Source organism: Thalia democratica, chromosome 5 (genome assembly GCF_965202585.1).
Source record: "Thalia democratica chromosome 5, ktThaDemo2.hap1.1, whole genome shotgun sequence".
NCBI lineage: Eukaryota > Metazoa > Chordata > Thaliacea > Salpida > Salpidae > Thalia > Thalia democratica.
In genome coordinates, this window is record NC_139169.1 from 6976093 (window position 1) to 6997199 (window position 21107).

General features: G+C 25.1%; 1 protein-coding gene across 1 annotated transcript in view; it reads right to left on the reverse strand.

Annotated features, from left to right (window-relative positions):
• Nucleotides 1-17323, reverse strand: part of LOC145836229 (kelch-like protein 23) — a 30296-nt gene extending 12973 nt beyond the window's left edge. Inside the window, exons 1-4 of the mRNA XM_082944049.1 lie at nt 17318-17323; nt 16990-17152; nt 16582-16842; nt 16456-16521 (exon numbers count right to left, since the gene is read on the reverse strand). Of these exons, the coding sequence (XP_082800175.1) occupies nt 16456-16521; nt 16582-16842; nt 16990-17152; nt 17318-17323 (496 nt within the window). The remainder of the gene's footprint in view (nt 1-16455; nt 16522-16581; nt 16843-16989; nt 17153-17317) is intronic.
• Between the last annotated feature and the right edge of the window lie 3784 nt (nt 17324-21107).

Below are 21107 nucleotides of genomic sequence, written 5' to 3' on the forward strand. Positions count from 1 at the left end.
GTTGAGAGTGTTTAAATTCATATAAGCCAAAATTATTTACACTTAACAATATTACATTCATAAAGAGTCAAATATCACTAGTAACATAAAAGTATACAATTCTTCGTAAAATAAATTAATAAAGTTTTAAATTGAATCAATCTACAAAATCCAATACTAAACCAGACAATCTACTATAAATTTAAATATACCAAAGTTACAGGCTTAAAATGGTAGTTAAATTTTCATATGAAACAACACGAGTATTGTACCAAAATCGATTCTGTGAACAAGAAAACTTTGATGTTATTTTTTCTGAAAGCACTGCTGTGTTAAAACACTCTGTGGAAGGAAAAATTTTAAGATTAAGTTCACGTAACTTAGAAATAATTAAAACTATATATCATTCAAATGAACATTCATACAATGACTTAACAATTTGTGAAAGATCCAATGTTTGGACTGTTTGCTTAAGATTAGTAGTTAAAGGCGAATCTAAAACACGATCTTCATTCAGGATTTATAGTGATAAAACTGACCAATGGGTTAATGTAGTTCAAATACCTGATGGTAGAGAAAACTTTAGCGCTTGTTCGTTTATGAAAAACATTTATGTATTTGGTGGATATACTGACTCATCCCTCAAATGTTGTTATAAATATGATACAAAAAGGAGTAAGTGGATATTTATCGCCAAAATGAATAAATTTAGGCAATTTGCAGGTTGTACAGTATTCAAAGGTAAAGTTGTCTTAACTGGTGGTTACGATGGTAAAAATGGTGTAAATTTGAGCTCAGTAGAAGCATATGATTTTTACGAGAATAAATGGGACTCTCTGCCTCGCATGATCAACAAAAGATGTCTACATGGAGCAGTTTGTATGGGCAACAAGCTGTTTGTCATTGGTGGGGCTTACAATGTTTCTTGCGAGGTTTTTGATAGCAGTTCTATGAAGTTCACTAGTATCAAGCATTTAGAGCGCAATTGTTATCAGTTTGTTTCCGCGGTCAGTTTTGGTAGTGAAATTTTAATTTTTGGTTCAGGGTTTAGAGCAGGAAAAGAAAGAATTCGCATTTATAATGTTGACAAAAATGAATGGTACTGTAAAAGTGATTGTTTTAAGCAGTTTGAAGGAGGTTTAGTATGTCTTTCAAAGCTTTTTGTTATTTAACAGTTTAAAATCTCAATGGTGCCTGATATTTTTGTTAAATGTACAATGTGTTTGTTGTTGTTTTATATTGATATACTATTTAAACTTATTTTAGTTTTCAAAATTAAAAAGAATATGTTGCTGTTTGGTACTGACTTTTTTTTTGTAGTTGAACTACTTAGTTTTCAAAGGTAACTGTGGATATTGTTGTTTTGTTTATTTTGTCTTTTCACTTCAACAATAAACAAAAAAACATAAATTTTTTAATTTTTATAATTAAAATCATTATAATTAATAAAAAGTTAAATTTTACAGATAAATGTTACTGATGAAACTAATTTGATTACTGGTGAATTCTACGTTATTAATCTTTAAAATCTAATATAAATTTCGACAAAAAAGATTTGAAGAAAAAATTGGAAATGTGTCGATTTAAAATTATAAAATAAACAGTATAGTTTTTTTTATATTTATACTAGTAGATTTTATGAAACGAGTTAAGAGTTTATATTATCTAAAAATGTGTAACGTAAGCGTACACTGTTTATAGCTTTAGATTTAATGATAGCATATTGTAACATCTAGCATAAAACATAAAGAGAAGATTAATGTAAAATAATTAAAGTCAAATTAATACCATTTTTATTAAAAAGTTTACAAAAAATTTGCATAAAATTATCACAACTTTTTTTTGAATTAACTATTTAGTTCAATATCTTTGGAAATTTATTTTTAAATTACTGTAATAACGTTAATTCTTAATAAATAAAGGTGTTATATGTTTAAGAATTGAATATAAAATAACACAACTGTAATAACTAATTGATAAAGCAGAGAAAATTTATGTGCTACAAAAAGAAATCACTTGAAAAACAAGCTTGCGTCAATACCAATTAGTAATAAATACTTTTTCGGTTCAGATTTTATAATTTACTTTTGTATTATGTTTTTGTTTCCCAACAGGACTGGCTTAAAACTTACTAAAAGAGCTTTTTGTAATTAAATAAAGTTTTTGATAAAACTTTAATCCGTTTGCAAAGTTTGACTGTTCTTTGAAATTTGCCTGCGACTAACAAAAACCCGTCGACCCCTGTTCTAGTTCGGAACGGGACTAAATTGGACGAAGACAAAATTGCACTGAGTTACTAATTTGCACGAGGGCACAAAATTGCGAAAGGGCACAAAATTGCACGATGACGGTTTTGCACCAATGGTCAATTTTGCACGAGTTACATTTTCTGACGACAGTTAAAAATACAGAAAAATTAAAAAAAAAAATAAACAAAAAAATGAAAAATAAAATATTTATGAAAAAAAAAGAAAGACTGACCGAGGGTAAGTATTAGGGGTAACATTGATAGTAAACAACAAATAACTAATAAAATTATTTATGATAAAAAAAATATTAAAAATTAAAAACTACCGACCGAGGGTAATGGTTAGGGGTAATAGTGGTAGTAAAAAAAAAATTAAAAAAAAAAAACAATAAAAAACTAAAATAAAAAATTTAAGTAAAAAAAAAAAAAAAAACTTACCGACAGAGGATAAGGATTAGGGGAAAAAGTGATAGAAAAAAATATATACATATCAAATTAATATAAAAAATTGAAAAAAACTATAACTGATTCGTGCAAAATTGTCTACTCGTGCAAAAGTATCTTCATGCAATTTTATCCCCTCGTGCAATTTTGTACCCTCGTGCAATTTAGACAGCTACCCGTTCTAGTTACGTAAATAAACAATTAGTTTAAAAAGCACAGTAGACTGCTGTATAACTGCCTAAAAGTTTCTCATTTAATAATATACTAGTGCATTTTACTTTATTATAATTCAAACAACGCAAATTACACATCAGTGTCTTTTTAATTCTTTATATTTTTAGTATAACTTTTTTACTAGACTTCGGGTTAAATTTATTTCATTAATTAAACTTTTTATTTCTAAAACAAGTTTTAATTTTTTATTTAGAATTTTTTCTTAATTAATATTTTGTTAAACCTATTTTCACGTGTTAAACCATAAGAATTTGAGCATTAGAAAAACTGTTTAATAATTAACTAACTTTGCTGTTCTTAATTTACTTTCAGTTTTAAACTTTAATAAAGTGATTGTAGAAATTAATCAGATTTAAAATTATTTAGTCAAACAATATCTTTTTTGATTGTATAGTTAAAGGTTCAAAATTAATTATTTCTACTCATATAAGCCAAAACAGTTAACTTAACTACACTGAATTTATAGAAAGCCATATATACTTCTACTTACAATAGCTATAGTTAGACCTAATAAAATAGAAAATCTAATACATCAGGAAAGGAAATCAATTGTTGTGCTTATTCATATTACAATCAATAAACATGACTATGCTACAAAAGATATACAGCTGTCTGTTTTTAAATGTTTTAGTAAGTAAAAATACACTTAGTCAAAACAATTTGTTTAAATAAGATATTTTAATTTATATATAATAATTAGGTCAACTTATTTACAATAAATTTAGAGATACTCACAGTTGAACGTTCGAAACAATGAATTAAATTAACAATTTCGTTTACTTCTTAGTCATACATTATGCCAAGGCTGTACGACATCGTAATACGTATTAACATATGATAGACAACAATTAAAAAGTTTTCTTTTTTTAAAGCAGAATTAATATTGTTACACTAAACTAATTTAAAATCTTATAAATCAATTAAGCAATTGCAAAACAAGTTATTTAGTCAGTTGAAAATTTGTTGAGAGTGTTTCAATTCATATAAGCCAAAACTATTTACACTTAACTATATTACATTTATAAAGATTCAAATATCACTAGTAGCATAAAAGTATACAACTCTTCGTAAAATAAATAAAGTTTTTAATTGAATAAATCTACATTTCAAAAGATTTCAAAAAATTTCACCAGAAGTACTCCAGATGAACTATTTCAATAACATGTTATTAATAAATACAAATAATTTTGTTTTTCATTTTTAATTGTTTATTATTTGTATATCATAGTAAAATTTATTTTTTAGACTCGATGACTTAGAGTTTCTTTTGTAGACATAAGATCAAACTTTTTGAGCATTTTTTTATCGTTAGATAAACAGTACTTCAGAACAGGGCTTCCCAAACTTTTATTCGTAAGGCTCTTAAAAAGAAATAAAAGAATCTATGGCCCTCTCCGACAATATTTTTCAAAAAGACTACCATTAATTATACCTAAGACTTGCTCTTCATCATCAACTCCAGAATAACTAGTAAAAGTTTCAAGTAATGGCCTTGTGGCTTCCTCTTTTACAGCTTTCCTAAATTTCAAAAATTTTACCTAGTAGCTAGCACAATTTGTAAAACTACCCTTAAATACGCCAGATATACTTTCTTTTCTTTATTGCTCTTTATCATCAACTTAACAGTATCTGTGTAAGTTTTTCGAATTAGTTGTGGCCTCGTGGTCCCTGATTGGCCCACTTGTAGCTTAAGACCCCTTAAATTTCTGAAATGGCATACAAGGGTACCATTGTCAATTTGATCCTTTTATCATTACTGCATTTTTTAAACACTAATACCTAAATGCAAAAATATTAGAATAAGATGTTTTATGTTATTTTGTTGAAATTCTTGAAAACTTTTAATCACCTGTCACAAGCTTTTTTTTATTATGATTCAAATATTTTTCAGATTACTTTAATTGTCTATACAGCAATTAAAATAAATAAAAGCATTTTTTACTTTAAATAAAAAACAATTGACTTGGTAGTTACGGTCGGGTAAAAACGCAAATAAAATTGAGCATTTTTTAATATATCAAACAAATTTATTAAAAAATATTATTCAAACAGTCACGGCTGGGAAAAAAAGTCAAGCAGACCTAATCATTTATGTTACGTATTTTATGTTAAAGAATTTCTCTTAATTCTGTTAAGTTTAATGAACATCAAAAGTAAAACTTTCAAAAATTGCATACTTTTTTTTTTCAAAAAATAAATCACAAATGTAAGAACTTTATATATATCGCGAATAAAAAACCTACATATAGGACTTAAAATAATATTTCCAATGTTAGAATAAAACTATAAGTCAATATTTTACAAGTTTAATTGTAAATAAAGTGTTTGTAACAAAGTTGTTGTCATAACGTGTAATGTTCTTAAAATTCTAAAAACACAACAAGAGCTTTTACTTAATTGCTAATATCATCTAAATTTTGTTAGTTTAAGGCAGGAATAAGTTATCCTAGAAAGAGCTGTTGATCTCCGCTAATTGTGTTAAGAAAAACTGCATTGGTGAGAATTAAAACAATCAGTAGATGTTCACTACTCTGTTACAAAATGAGACAATAATGCAATAAAAAAATTGTAATTTGCAAGTATTATAATAAGAGCCTTACAATAGCTTTTACCAAAATTTTGTTTTAGTTATGTTTTTAGCTGAATGGTTTAATGTGGGCCGCAAACTTTTGTTTTCAGTGTAGAGCAGGGTTTCCCAAACTCATTTTCTAAATCGCCCCCTTTTTAGAAATTTAAAAAATAATCGCCCCCCACGATTTTACAAAGTAGTTTTTCTATTGAGTACAAATTTTTGAGCCGAAAAAATTGTGTTCGAAATGTAATTTAGTCTGGTACTTCTTATGCACGCCTTTTTGGGCTGTGTTCAAAGTAGTTTATAGGGCTTGAGAAAATAAATTACATTTGTTTTCTTATAAGCCCAATAAAGTGTATTAAAATACTTAATTATAAAAAAGCCTTGTGTATTCTGTAATTAATCTTGTTTAAATATGTAATGTTTTAAAACTAATGAAACTTTTAGGATAGTATTGGACAACTTTCGTAGTCAGCAATTCATATTTACTATAAAATCTTTTCTAGTTTTAAATTGTTAAAAAATGTAATTGCGAGCTGCATAATTTAAAAAAAAATAACGTATATGAAAATTAAAAAACTCGAGCAGAATTGTAATAAAATTATTTAGTATTATTGTGATCTAGGAAATACTATTGTGAACTGGAAACCAAATTGAAAGTGTATTTCAAAATACTAAGTATCAAAAAACTAAATTTTGTTTATTTTGCACAAGTAGTTTTCAAGTTATTTAGTGGGTCGAAATTTGACTGAATCTTAACCGTACGTTACCTATCTGAAATCTTAACTTAAACTTGACATTATAATAATCTCTCATATTTGGACAATTAGAAGTTAATACTAAGTAACTTATTTAAGCCGCACAATATACTTAAATTATTTTATAAATAGGTATATTCTAAAATTACTATACCAGAGATCAAAAAACTATAAGTGAATGAACAGTTTATTTTACATATGATAAAATAAATATTAAAATATAATTTCTAATCTAGTTTGAGGAAGTTTGACCGACTGGTTGATTATCTCACATGAAAAGTAATTTCATCAACTTTTTCAGTTAATGCAGTAAAATTATTAATTTCAATGCTAAGATATAATTATAAGTAAGTTAGTTGTAAAATTAAAAACTTAATTTAAAAGTTTTTAAACTATATGTTTTGTAGTAGAATACCATTAAACAGTATTTGACTTGGAATAACCTTTAGGAAACTAAACCTTAATTTTAACAATTTTTTTTTTTTAACTTAAATTCAAAAAAAAATCAAAAGTTTTACAGTTAATTCTGTGAACAGAAAGTAATTGATTAAAAAAATCTTTTAATTAGGTTAACATTTTTTTGTAACAGTAGCATTTTTTTTGATGGCTTATTTAATACTGTTTAAATTTATTTTTTCTCTAGTTATTAGCCAATAATAATTTACCAGAAGAAAATAGTGAAAAACTAAAAGCTAGTTTAGAACTATTAAAATAAACAACACAATCTAATTGCTAATATATTAAAAATTAAGATAAAACAAAAAACAGTTGTATTAATAGTTTAAAATTCCTTAATATATAGATTTTTCAACAAAAATAAATCAAGTAAGAAAACAAAATTGAGTTTAAGAATCTTTTAAATGAAAAATTTGAAGTCATTTCAAACAGAGACCTCAAATCTATACTCTTTTAAAACCAAAAAATAAAATTATGAAATAAAAACTTTAATAGTTATCATTTTTTTTATTTATACAGACTAAACAAGTAATAAAAAAATATGTCAAATAAATTTATTTAAAACAAATACTTTAATCACTATGCTATAAAAATTTTAGTGTAATGTTTAACGACAAATATAAACTAAAAAGTTATACAGGTCAAAATAAAACTATTAACAGATTTAAAACATAAACCATTTAATAAATACAGTAGACTTCCGCTTGAGTTCACACTTTGAACAAAATCAAAAAGTGCAAACTAAAAAATTACTACCATTTTTTTTACAAAATGATAATTTTAAATATGTTATATGCAATAATGTTATGCATAAACATGAAATCAACTAAAACATAAAACAAACATTCATTAAAAAACAGATCTATATAAGCTATTAAATATTAGGTATTTTTTGTTTTATGTAATAGACTATATTTAAGTTAAATTTTAGAAAATATAAATTTGCACTTTTTTTGGGTAAAAAGTGCGAACTCAAAAGGAACTCTACCGTAATTAATATTTATAAGGCATTATGCAAACCTGTTGTAAAATAAATAACTTAAAAAAATTTTTATTATAAATAGACTACTTAAATACAATACAAACCAAGTTAAATAAGAAGTGTTTTAAAAGATCGAATAAAACAAAATAAACTTTCCAAAAATAATGTCTGCTACTGAAGTCTAACATAATGTGAAGGATGAGTTTTAAGACTGCTTGCAAGTTTTTTTAATCTGATTCTTAATCCGTAAAATAAAGTCTCCTTTACAAATATCTAGATTAGATCTTTTGCTCAAGATGTTGATAACTGAACTGAAAGCTTTCTCAACAACATAGCTAGAAGGAAAAACTATAAACAGCAATGTAAATTCCTCTCAAATGATTGGATACTTTTGCCTTAATTTTTGTTGAGTCCAAAAGCTTTTATATCGTTATTTGGAAAAATTTACTTTAAGTTCAAGGTCAATTTGTAAGTCTGAGAAGGTTTCCTGTAAGTCGTTTACTTTAAAAAGATCTGCCTCGAAGAGATCTATATTTTTATCTATATGATAGCTTTTTTGTGTCAAATCGAAATTTTACTTCTTAATATGTTAAAATTGTTAAAGATTCCAGATTTTTTAGGTTTTTTTTTTGCCTAAACTGTCAAATTCCAGGTTTTTCCAGGTTTCTAGGTAAATAAGCAACCCTGTATAGTTTTATTTCTTAGTCTAACTTAGTGACTTTTCAAAAAGCATTTGGAAATAAAAGTATACAGGGTTGCCAGTTTACCTAGAAATTTAATAATATATAACATAGATTTTTACAAACACTTTATGATCCCAAATAGCATTTTGTCAGGTTATAAAATGGTGAGAGGGATTCCGATCGTCTATGATCTATGTAAATGTTAAATAAAAAAAACATATAAACGAAAATATGTAATTTACTTAAAAGTAGGAGTTATAAGTACCTGATTTTTTTCTCTTTATTTTACATAAACAAAATAAACTTTTTTATGTTTAAGTTTTACCTCAGGGTCAAATATTTAATAGCAAGCTAAAATTAGTAAAATAGCAATATAAAAAGTAAAAATTTTATGACAGCCCAAAACTTTAAAATCGCCCCCTTTTCGCCCCCTCACTAGTTATCGCCCGACCTTTCGCCCCCTTACTAATTATCGCCCCCCGACTTACTAAAATCGCCCCCAGGGGGGCGATATCGCCCACTTTGGGAAACCCTGGTGTAGAGGCTTCACGTTACCGACCTTTAGTTTAAGGAATTTAAAAGCTTTTTTTAAACTTAAAAATAATAATTTTTAAGTATTGTATTTTATAATGTTTCTTCACTTTCTTACGAAAATTTAAAGTTAACAAATTAAATGTAAAAATCCTGCGCGGTAAAACTTACAAATAAGTAATATTATAAAAAGGTATAACAGAAATCATAAAACTTTAGACATATATGTATTAGACATTTATCTAAATTTATAATGCGTATTATTAATAACAACTATAGAAAATACTCTGTTTTTGAACAAAAACAATTGTGCTATCCCACTGAAAAAAGTCTAGACACGCCATGGTACAAACATATTAATTTCGGAAATTTTCTTAGTTCAAATTTTTCGTACTACATCTATACAAAATAACCGCTCATAGTTGATTTAAGAAACGGTTTTTGATTCTTTTAAAATATAAGATTTTTACTGCTAAATCGTTTACCTTTTTCGCTACTTTATTTGAGCAGCGTTCAAAATTGTAATGGTAAAAACTAGTATTTTTATAGAAAGTTTTAGTTTTTTAACTACTATGTCTTGTTTTTTAGTAAGTAGATCAATAAAACGATTTTATATTAAATACACTTTACAAAAACTTCAAAAGTGATAAGTCCTTTACTAATTAGATCTTAAAAAACACAGCTTTTTTTTAGTGTAGAAAAGGATACTTTTTTAAATAGTATTTGTTGTACTTATAAACGTATCCAAATTTAATTTTGTTAGACCAGTCTTCTTATTAGTTATTCATTAAAAATTCATTACTATTACATTTAAATAAAATGCTTGAATAAAACTTCAATGAAACATTCTCTAAAATATTTTGTTGGTATGACTGTAAAGAATGAAATTGTGATAACAGTTAAAAAAAATTAAATACAGATAGAAAAAAAAGTCTTTTTCTAAGAATTAGTTCTATAAATATATTTTTAAGAAATACTATTCAGCACAATTTCACATAAAACTTCAGTTATGTTGTAGTGTTAAAATTTTATAGTGTTTTTGACGAACTAGCTTTTACACAATGAGCTTACTAAATTAATTTTTTTTTATAGTTGATTAAATTTTCACAATAGTTTAAGCACTACAGTTGTAAACTCATCAAAAATAAGTTAAATTATTATTGTTGGCCTCCATATTATTGCGAAATTTGTTTTTAACTCACAGTAGAATTTTTAGTAAAATACAAAATGAAGCTTTATTTTTACAACTTCGGCAACCATAATAATAATTTTTAAGATAATCTTCACTACTACACAATTGTTTATATCAAGCCAAACTAAGTATTTCTACATTTAACTAAAAAGATATGTAGTTTATATCTTTAATTTAGATATCAGTTTTAAATCTTAAAAAAGTATCAAAAAAGTCTTTAAACAAGTAAAATACCATTTTTGCTTAGCAAATGCTAACCATTAACATTTAATCTAAAGCGTAATACATTTTTTGCTTAAAAGTTAATTAATAAACATATAATTAAATAATTTATAAAATTAAAGTAATAGAACTTTTAATCTCTGGTAAAACATGCCAAAAATTCATAGTTTTTTTTATTTTCTTTTGAGTCTGTCGAACTAAATAAGATTATATATCACAATGTAATAAATAAACGTTTCATAAATATTTTAATATTTAATGTTTAATACTTTATAAAAACAACTTAAGCATAAAAATTCTTTTTAGATGTATGTAAATGGAAAAAAATCTAAAACGCAGTTAAAAAATGCTATTAATTTTACTTTAGTTGTTTTATTTTAATTTTTTTTGTTTTATGTTAGATGTTACAATATAATATCATTTTCGAATTTAAATCAATATCCACAATTTCAATAGAAAACTAAGTATTTAAACTACGAAAAAAAAAGTCAGTACCAAACAGCAACATATTTTTATAAACTTTGAAAACTAAAACAAGTTTAAATTAAATAAAGTTATCAAACAACGTAATAGTCATTGTACATTTAATAAAATTACTAGGTAACATGGAAATTTTAAACTGTTAAATAACAGAAAGCTTTGCAAGACATACTAAACCTCCTTCGAATTGCTTAAAACGATTACTTTTGACACCAATCTATAATAAAAACACCCTCTCCACCAATGACAAACAGCTTGTTGCCCATACAAACAGCTCCATGTAGAAATATTTTGTTGATCATGCGAGGCAGAAATTTTTGTTAAATTTTTTTAGATTTTGTCTCATATGTAAAACTAATGCGATCTTTCCTAAATGACTAGGATGTTAACAACTATCTGTAACTTTTTAACTTGTAAAAGCATAGTTTAATCTAAAATAATGATTAAACGTCTCAACTACTGTAGAGTTAGTTTAAGTCAAATTAGTTGTGACTACTTGCTAAAATAAAACTGACACAAAACTTTTATAAAAGTATTTATTACAAATACCTTCACAAACTTGATTTACATGAAGTAAAATATATTATTTTTTAAATAATATAATATTATAAAACATCCAGTATTTTTCAAGCTACTAAAATTATTTGTTACATTTAGTTTGTAGAAATCAGCACATACAACTTCAATTTTAAGAATAGAATGTTTTAAATTTGTTGTAGCTCAATTACGGAAAGGGGTCCTGTGACCGAAATATTTATGCTTACTTATTTTTACTTGAAGATTTTATAACTCATACTAAAGGATATTTATCTAAGTTTAGACTCTAAAAGTTTAAGAATGGTTGATTGAAAACTGGTGAAGAACTTATATTTTTACTGAAATAGTATTTTTTAAATTTTGAATTTATACTTTACACAAGGAAACAATTTAACTAACTAACTTCTTAGCTTTAGATCTCAAAAACTATGCTAGATTTTTGAAACGGTAAAAGAAACTGCTAGAGCTAGGTTAAAGTTCTTTAAAATAAGATGGGCATGTAAAATAGTTTAACAAATAAGTATAAAACATACAGCAAAGTTTCATAAAGAATCAAAAATTAAAGTTTTGTAAATTTTCTTTTTTGCATTAGCTGTTTTTCAACCAAAATCAACATCGCAAGTTTTTTTTTTATTTCATCAATTGGTTGGCTGCATTTGTCGATGGTAAAAGCAGCAGTAATACTTATTTTCTTCAGCAATTCTTAAAATTTCTAAAACTGAGATAATATTAATTCTATTCTAATAAATTATAGAAACTGTTAATTTTTACAAATAAAAACAATACATTTGTAAGTTTGACATTTTTTCTTATTTTTTTTAATGTTTCAACAGAAACTAATAAATTTTTACTTAATATTTAGAAATCTTTATGTTATAGTTAAAGTTAAAAACTCTACTAAATAAATAAAGTAGTTTTTTTTCTAACCGGTTTAGTAATAATGAAATAAAGTATGTACTAGTAGATTATATGGTTTTTATCTAGAACTAATTTTATTTTTTGAGCTTAATAAAGTTTTTTTATTACCGGCCGGTTTAACATTCTCTCATATTGTTTGTAGTTTGCATTGCATCATGATAACTTTTATAAATTACGCCTTTTAAACAGCTATGATCTTTTATTTACACAAACCAGTTTATTGTTGGTCAATGAATAGTTTTGATCATGTTTAAGCAATTAGATTTGATTTTTAGTTTACGATGTTATAGTTTTATTAAGCTTTATTTTCTCTTATTTATTATTAAATAACATAGAGAGATATACATTTATTGCTCTTTATTAAAAACAGAAAAATAAACTCAGTAACTCAGAAATATTTTTATAAATTATTTGTTTAAAGTTAATAAATCGAATTTACCTGGGAATACAAACGTGATAAAGTTTTGATACGATCAAATTACAAAAACTTAAAAAATTGCTTTCTACTTTAATTTTACTTTAATCTTCAAAATTAATAAAATGTTTAATATATTTTTAATGTTTTATTTAAATTTAAAAAAAGCTTTGTAATAAATTTTATTTATCCAGTGAAAAAATATCACTGATTTAAAGGTTTCACTTAAAAAAAACTGGCTAAGAATTATTATTTACGTTTTGAAGTGTTTATTATAACCGTTCTTGATTATATTGTAAGAAAAGAAATCAGTTTTTCTTCTCATATATATTGCAATCAATAAACATAAGTATGCTAAAAAAGGTGTAGAGGTTTTACAATTGTTTGTTTATAAATATTTTAGTTAGTAAAATAGACTTAGTCAAAATATATTGTTTAATTAATATATTCTACTCTTAAATTCATTTATATATGACAATTTGGACACGTTCAAAATCCACCCACGTACAAAATCCACCCGATCAAATTCGAGAACCACTTACCGATTGAGTGTAGGGGTTTGGTTAACAGTGATAGTGAAAAATAAATAAAAATAATGTAATAAAATAATATATATAACATTTTGAAGGATTTTGAACGTGGGTAAACTTTAATCAGTAGGATTTTGAACGCGGGTGGATTTTAATAGTAAACCATGACAATTAGTTGTACATATTTATATTACAGTTAAAGGACGGGTAAAAATAAGCAAGAGTTACCGCTTAAAAAAATGAGTTCAATTAAAAACTTCGTTTACTGTTTAATAACATATAACGCTAAGGCTGTAAAAGGTAGTACATATAATATACAAAACTTAAAAAGACTATATTAGAATTTTTCTAAATTTTTATCAGAGAAGAATAATTATTGTTGTACTAAACTAGTATAAAGTTTTATAAACTGATTAAGTAATTGCAAATCAAGTAAATTAGTCAGTTTTTAAATTAGTTGAGAGTATTCAAATTCAGATTCAACTTTTTTTAAATTTTTTTAAATTTATTCCAAAACTATTTAAATTTAACTACATTGCATTTATAAAGAGTCAAATATTACTAGTAACATAAAAGTATATAGTTCTACATAAACAAAACAAAAAAGTTTTTGATTAAATTATTCTACAAAATCCAATATTTCATAACCACACAAGTTACTGTAAATTCAAATATACCAGAGTTAAAGGTTTAAAATGGCAGTTAGTTTTTCATATGAAACAACACGAATTTTGTACCAGAACAGATTTTGTGAACAAGAAAACTTTGATGTTATCATTTCTGGAAGCACTAGTATGATAGAACGAGAAATGTTATGGCTAAACTCGCGTAGCTTTAATAAAATTAAAACAATATACTATTCAAAGACATATTCAGACAGTGACAGAACGATTTGTGAAAGATTTAATGTTTGGACTGTTTGCTAAAGATTATATGAGAAAGGCGAATCTAAAATACAACCTTCATTTAGGATTTATATTAATAAATCTCACAATTGGTTTAATATAGTAGAAACACCTGAAGTTAGAAAAATGTTTAGCGCTTGTTCATTTATGAAAAATATTTATGTCTTTGGTGGAATTACTGAATAAGGAGCTATAAAAAGATGTTATAAATATGATACAAAAAGGAGTAAGTGGATATTTATAGCAAGTATGAAGGAATGTAGGCAATTTGCAGGTTGTACAGTATTCGAAGGTAAAATTGTCTTGACTGGTGGTTACGACGGTCAAAAAGTTGATAATGATGTAAGTTTGAGCTCAGTAGAGGCATATGATTGTTACGAGAATGAATGGGACTTTCTGCCTCGCATGATCAACAAAAAATGTCTACATGGAGCAGTTTGTATGGGCAACAAGCTGTTTGTCATTGGTGGAGAGAAAAATTCTACTTGCGAGGTATTTGATAGCAGTTCCATGAAGTTCACTAGTATCAAGCATTTAAAGCGCGATTGTTATTATTCTGTTTCCGCGGTCAGTGTTGGTGGCGAAATTTTAATTTTTGGTTCAGGGTATATAGCAGGAAAAGAAAGAGTTCGCACTTATAATGTTGACAAAAATGAATGGTACTGTAAAAGTAATAGTTTTAAGCAATTTGAAAGAGGTTTAGTATGTCTTTCAAAACTTTCTGTTATTTAACAGTTTAAAATATCCATGTTACCTGGTAATTTCATTAAATGTACAGTAAGTATTACGTTATTTGATAATGATATTTTATTTAAACTTGTTTTAGTTTACCAAATTTAAAAAAATATGTTGCTGTTTGGTTCTGACTTTATTTTTGTAGTTTAAATATCAATTTTTTATTGAAATAGTGGATAGTGTTATTTTGTTTTTTTTTGTCTTTTTACTTTAACAATAAACAAAAATCTCGAGTTTGTTAGCTTATTTAATTGAAATCTTGTTATAACTAATCAAAAAATAGTTATTTTTGATATTTTGAGTAGTATAAGTGTTACGGTTAAAAATAGTTTGATTATCGGTGAATTCTACGTTATTTATCTTTAAAATCTAGCAAATTGCAAATGTGTCTATTAAAAACACATTCATAATATACACAGTATGGTTGTATATATATATATATATATACACTTGTAGTTTTTTTGTGTGACGTAAGCGTACACTGTTTATAGTATTTAAAATTTTATGATAGCATTTTGTAACATATTATATAAAACATAAAGAAAAAACTAAATTAAAATAATTAAAGTCAAGTTAATAGCATTTCTAACTGTTTTTTAGATTTTTTTCATTTACATCTAAAAATAATTTTTATGGTAAGTTGTTTTTATTAAGTAAATAACACAATATATTAAAATATTTTAAAATTTTTTTTGTTACACATTGTCTTTTATATCCTTATTTAGTTCGGCAGACTCAAAATGTACTAAATGAAAATAAAAATTACATGTGTTTTTGACATATCTACCAGAGATTAAAAGTTCTAATATTTTAATTTAATAAATTAATATATAGAATATATAATATGCGTAAACTACATACAATAAAAAAGTACAATAAAAATAGCTAATAATTCAAACAGCCTTGATAAAAGCTTTATTAAAGTTTTATAATGGTTTCAAATAAAACAGATGAAGTGTTGCAAAAATTATAATAATTTAGTTAAATTTATAGTTAAAAAATTTGCCCTTACTTTTAAGTAAGTATTTAAGATGCTGTACTGATTAAATTAATTTTCTCAATTGTTTTTCTAGGGAAGTTTCAAAATTTATGTTTACCTTAAATTAATAAAACACATTTTAATTTTCTTAATCAGTTACAATAAGTTTTAGATGAAGAAGTTTATCTTTACCTATAAGTTGTAAAAAGTTGTTCTACGTTTTATCTTTAAAATCATACATTGGGTATTAATGGTTAAAAATCCAAAGAACAACTAATTAGTTATAGCTAGTTATACAAAACAACATATGAACGTTATGCTATAAGATAAACACACTAACTTTAATAACATTTTAATAAAAACTGTTATAAGTAAACTATTAACAAAGTATAAACATGTACTTGTTCTTATTTAATTTTTTAAATTAAAAAAAACTGAAAAGAAAAGAAAAGAAATAAAAAGAAAAAGAACACAACAACAATATGCATTTTAAACTAAGTTTGTAAATTATAAAAAGTTTAAACGAAAATCAGTACCTTAAAACACATTTTTAACATTTTGTATAAGCTAATAGACAACAAAAGTGTTTTTTACTGTTAAATAACAGAGAGTTTTGAAAGACACTCAGTATATCCAAAATAAAAATAACTAATACCTTCAGATTTCCATTCATTTTTGTCAACATTATAAGTAAAAATTCTTTCTACTCCTACTTTTTCACCTGAACAAAATGTTAAAATTTTAACACAAATACAGACTGCAGAAACATATTTGAAACAACTTTGATCTAAATGCTTGATACTAGTGAACTTCATGGAACTGCTATCAAATACCTCGCAAGTAGCATTTTCCTCTCCACCAATGACAAACAGCTTGTTGCCCATACAAACTGCTCCATGTCGACATCTTTTGTTTATCATGCGAGGCAGAAAGTCCCATTTATTCTCGTAACAATCATATGCCTCTACTGAGCTCAAACTTATATCATTATCACCGTCGTAACCACCAGTCAAGACTATTTTACCTTTGAATACTGTACAACCTGCAAATTGCCTATATCTATTCATTTTAGTTATAACTTTCCACTTGCTCCTTTTTGTATCATATTTATAACAACATTTGAAGAAACAGTTAGTAAATCCACCAAAGACATAAATGTTTTTCATAAATGAACAAGCGCTAAAGTTACCTCTATTATCAGGTGTTTGAACTACATTAATCCATTGGGCAGTTTTATCAATATAAATCCTGAATGAAGATCGTGTTTCAGATACGCCTATAGCTTCTAATCTTGAGCAAACAGTCCAAACATTGGATCTTTCACAAATCGTTATGTCACTGTCCGAATGTGTCTTTGAATTGTATATTGTTTCAGTTTTATCAAAGTTACGCGAGTTTAACCTTAAACTTTCTCGTTCTAACACATCAGTGCTTCCAGAAATAATAACATCAAAGTTTTCTTGTTCACAAAATCTATTCTGGTACAAAATTTGTGTTGTTTTAGATGAAGAACTAACTGCCATTTTGAACCTGCAACTTTGGTAATTTGAATTTACAGTAACTTGTGTGGTTACGAAATATACGATTTTGTAGAACTATTCAATCAAAAACTTTAACTAATTATTTATAAGAATTGTATACTTTTATGTTACTAGTTATATTTGATTTTTTATAGATAAAATACTTAGGTGCAAATAGGTTTGGCAATATGAGTTTTAAAAATTGAATCTTAATTTGAACACACTCATCAGATTTTTAAACTGACTAATTTACTTGTAATGTTGTTGATGTTTTGCAATTGCTTAATTAATTTTTAAAATCTTAAACTAGTTTTGTTAAAAATACTAATTATATTTTTAATTAAATTTTGAAAACTTTTAATATAAGTTTTTAAGTATTGTCTATTATATGTTAATATGTTTTACGCCGTTTTATAGTCTTAGCATTGTTTATTATCAAGCAGTAGTTTAATTCATTGTTTTGAACGTTTCACTTTTTTTCACATGGCCCCTTTTAAAGAAGTTAAAAAGCCATGGCCCCCTTCAAAAAGATAACTCATAAACTATCATAAAAAACACCTAACACTTTTTTTTTGCTCTTCATCTGCATTTCAAAAATATCTAGTGTAAATTTCAAGTTATGACCTCATGGCCCCACTTTTACCCCTTTGCTGCTCGTAGCCCCCTAAGTATCTGTCATGGCCCCCAAGGGGGCCACTTGGCCCACTTTGGAAAACCCTGCTTTATATAGATAAAATTTGAACTAATTATAGTTAATTTTTTTTTGTTAAAGTTAGAAAATTCTTATTTATTAACTAAAGAGTAGGTAAGATGTTTGTACCAAGGGCTTGTTAGAATTTTTTTAGTGTAATAGCTCAATTGTTTTTGTTCAAAAATAGAGTATTTTCTGTAGTTGCTTTTAATAACAACATTAGAAATTTATATATAATAAATAATAATAAACTAGCAAAAATTCATATAACTTCAGTGACTCACTGAAGTTATATGAATTTTTGCTAGTTTATTGTCTGTTGGTAGATTAGTTTTTGCACAAGCCGTTTTGTACGATTTTTGATAGTTTCAAAATTACGTCATAATCTATTTATGCAAAAATTTTCTTACCTTCATTAGTGATTTTGTTTTGTGCTTTATTTTAAACTTGTTTTGAAGCTGATGAGTGAGTAATCACGAAACTCGAGTTCTTTGAGTTTTGCATCTTTAAATAAACCTTTTTATTAATGAAGCCCTCAAGGTGGGCTCAGTGTGAAAAATTTAATTTATTAAGTTAAATAACTTAATTCTATATATATATATGTCTAATATATAACTTTCTAAAGTTTTTTGATTTCTGTAATACCTTTTTATAGTATTAACTAGTTAATTAGCTTACCGTGAAAATTTTCTATACTTTAAATTATTGTAAGACTATTAACTCTAAAACTAAAAACAAAACAAAAAATTTAAACAGAGTTAATAGTAAATGATATTCATAGTTTTAACTCATTTCATTCAAAATCTAACAACAGATTAGTATCTGACAATTATGACTGTTTCAGAAATAAACACATAAAAGCTTAGTTACTCACTCTACCTTGAGACTTCCATACCTATAATCTCTCAAGCCAAAATATAAACAACAAGTAAATTGTTTTTGTTTGTTTAACAGAACTATCAAACAATATAAATAATAAGAGCCATGTAATTGTTTACCAGTAGGTAGGAAGTTATAAAAATATAGAAAAATTAAATTTAAGGTGTGTTCTTGTACATTAAAATTATTCACGCTGTTTTATATAAATTAAAAGATAGTTTACACCAGCTTTTTTTAATACAGATTAAAGATTGGTTTTTTAATCTAAACATACGTTTTAAGTTAGAAAGTTTATTGTATCAAACTACTTATATAACTTTTTTATTGTATTTTAATTTTGTTTTTTAGTTTTCTAGAAAAAAACTTTATATAAAAATAACTTTTAGAGCTGTCTTTGAAAAGAGTTATTAAATTTGAAATGTCAAAGTTGAATAGTTAGCTATAATATTATTAAAATAATGCTTATTTCAAAGAAAATCCTAATATTGAGGTGTTCAGAAATTTTGGATCTAAACGGTAATGTGGATAAATTTATTCATTTTTATAGCGTAGAAGCCAAAGACAACACTGAAAAATAGGAGCTGTAAATATTAACGTAATATATTTTTAATTTGTATGCTAATTCATTCAATTACAGATAAACTTTTTTTTTCTTGTTATTTTAGAACCAAAGTTGTTGTAGGCTGTTATTAATAATTTACAGTTTTTTAGTTTGTATCGTTGCTAGTTTCTTGATGCATTAAAATAAACTAAATGTGCTATTAGAAGAGTGCCTTTTAAAACATTTAACAAATTGTATCTCTTGTAAAGTTAAAATATTTGAAAACACATGTAATCTTATTATTTTCATTTAATAAAATTTGAGTAAGTGCAAACTCAGAATAGATTAAAAAGACAATGTAACAAATATAAACTTACCCAGTACTTTAGTGCATTTGTTAGTAATTACTTTACTACCTTTTTTATGAGCCCAACTCAGACATGTACTTTTTTTATCTAAATATATATGGGAAAGAAATATATACAGTACTTTATATAAGTAACTTAAATTTTAGACACCAACTTGTTTTATAAAAAATAAAATTGTAAATGTAAAATAGTTTTTATTTTTATTACATATTAGGCGATATAATATTATTACAAAAACCTTGATTTAAAAAACAGTGTACGCTTACATTAAAAGCTAACTATATATTATTACTTCTTAACTAGGTTTATAAATCTTATAAATATAAAAGAATTTTTAAAAACCGATTTTATTTTGTTTCAATCTTTAACAGGAACTTTCGCAGTTTTTGGTTTTGTTTAATTTGTATTTAGCTAAAAGTTATGCTAGTATTTAAAAATTTACAAACTAGAAATTAAATAAATTAATAAAAAATAAACAGAAAAATGAAAAATAAAATATTTATGAAAAAAAAAAGAAAGACTGATCGAGGGTAAGTATTAGGGGTAACATTGATAGTAAAGAACAAATAATAAAAAAAATTATTTATGATAAAAAACATATTAAAAATTAAAAGCTACCGACTGAGGGTAATGGTTAGGGGTAATAGTGGTAGTAAAAAAAAAGTTTTAAAAAAATTAAAAAAACTAAAACAAAAAATATAAGTTGAAAAAAAAACAAAAAAAAAAACTTACCGACCGAGGGTAAGGGTTAGGGGAAAAAGTGATAGAAAAAAATATATACATATAAAATTAATATAAAAACTTGAAAAAAACTATAACTAACTCGTGCAAAATTGTCTACTCGTGCAAAAGTATCTTCATGCAATTTTAAGCACCCGTGCCAAAGTATCTTCATGCAATTTCAGGAACTCGTGCAATTTTGTACCCTTGTGCAATTTAGACAGCTACCCGTTCTAGTTACGTAAATAAACAATTAGTTTAAAAAGCACAGTAGACTGCTGTATAACTGCCTAAAAGTTTCTCATTTAATAATATACTAGTGCATTTTACTTTATTATAATTCAAACAACGCAAATTACACATCAGTGTCTTTTTAATTCTTTATATTTTTAGTATAACTTTTTTATTAGACTTAAGTTCAGGTTAAATTTATTTCAAATATTAGACTTTTTATTTCTAAAACAAGTTTTATTTTTTTATGTAGAATTTTTTTTAATTAATATTTTGTTAAACCTATTTTCACGTGTTAAACCATAAGAATTTCAGCATTAGAAAAACTGTTTAATAATAAACTAACTTTGTTGTTCT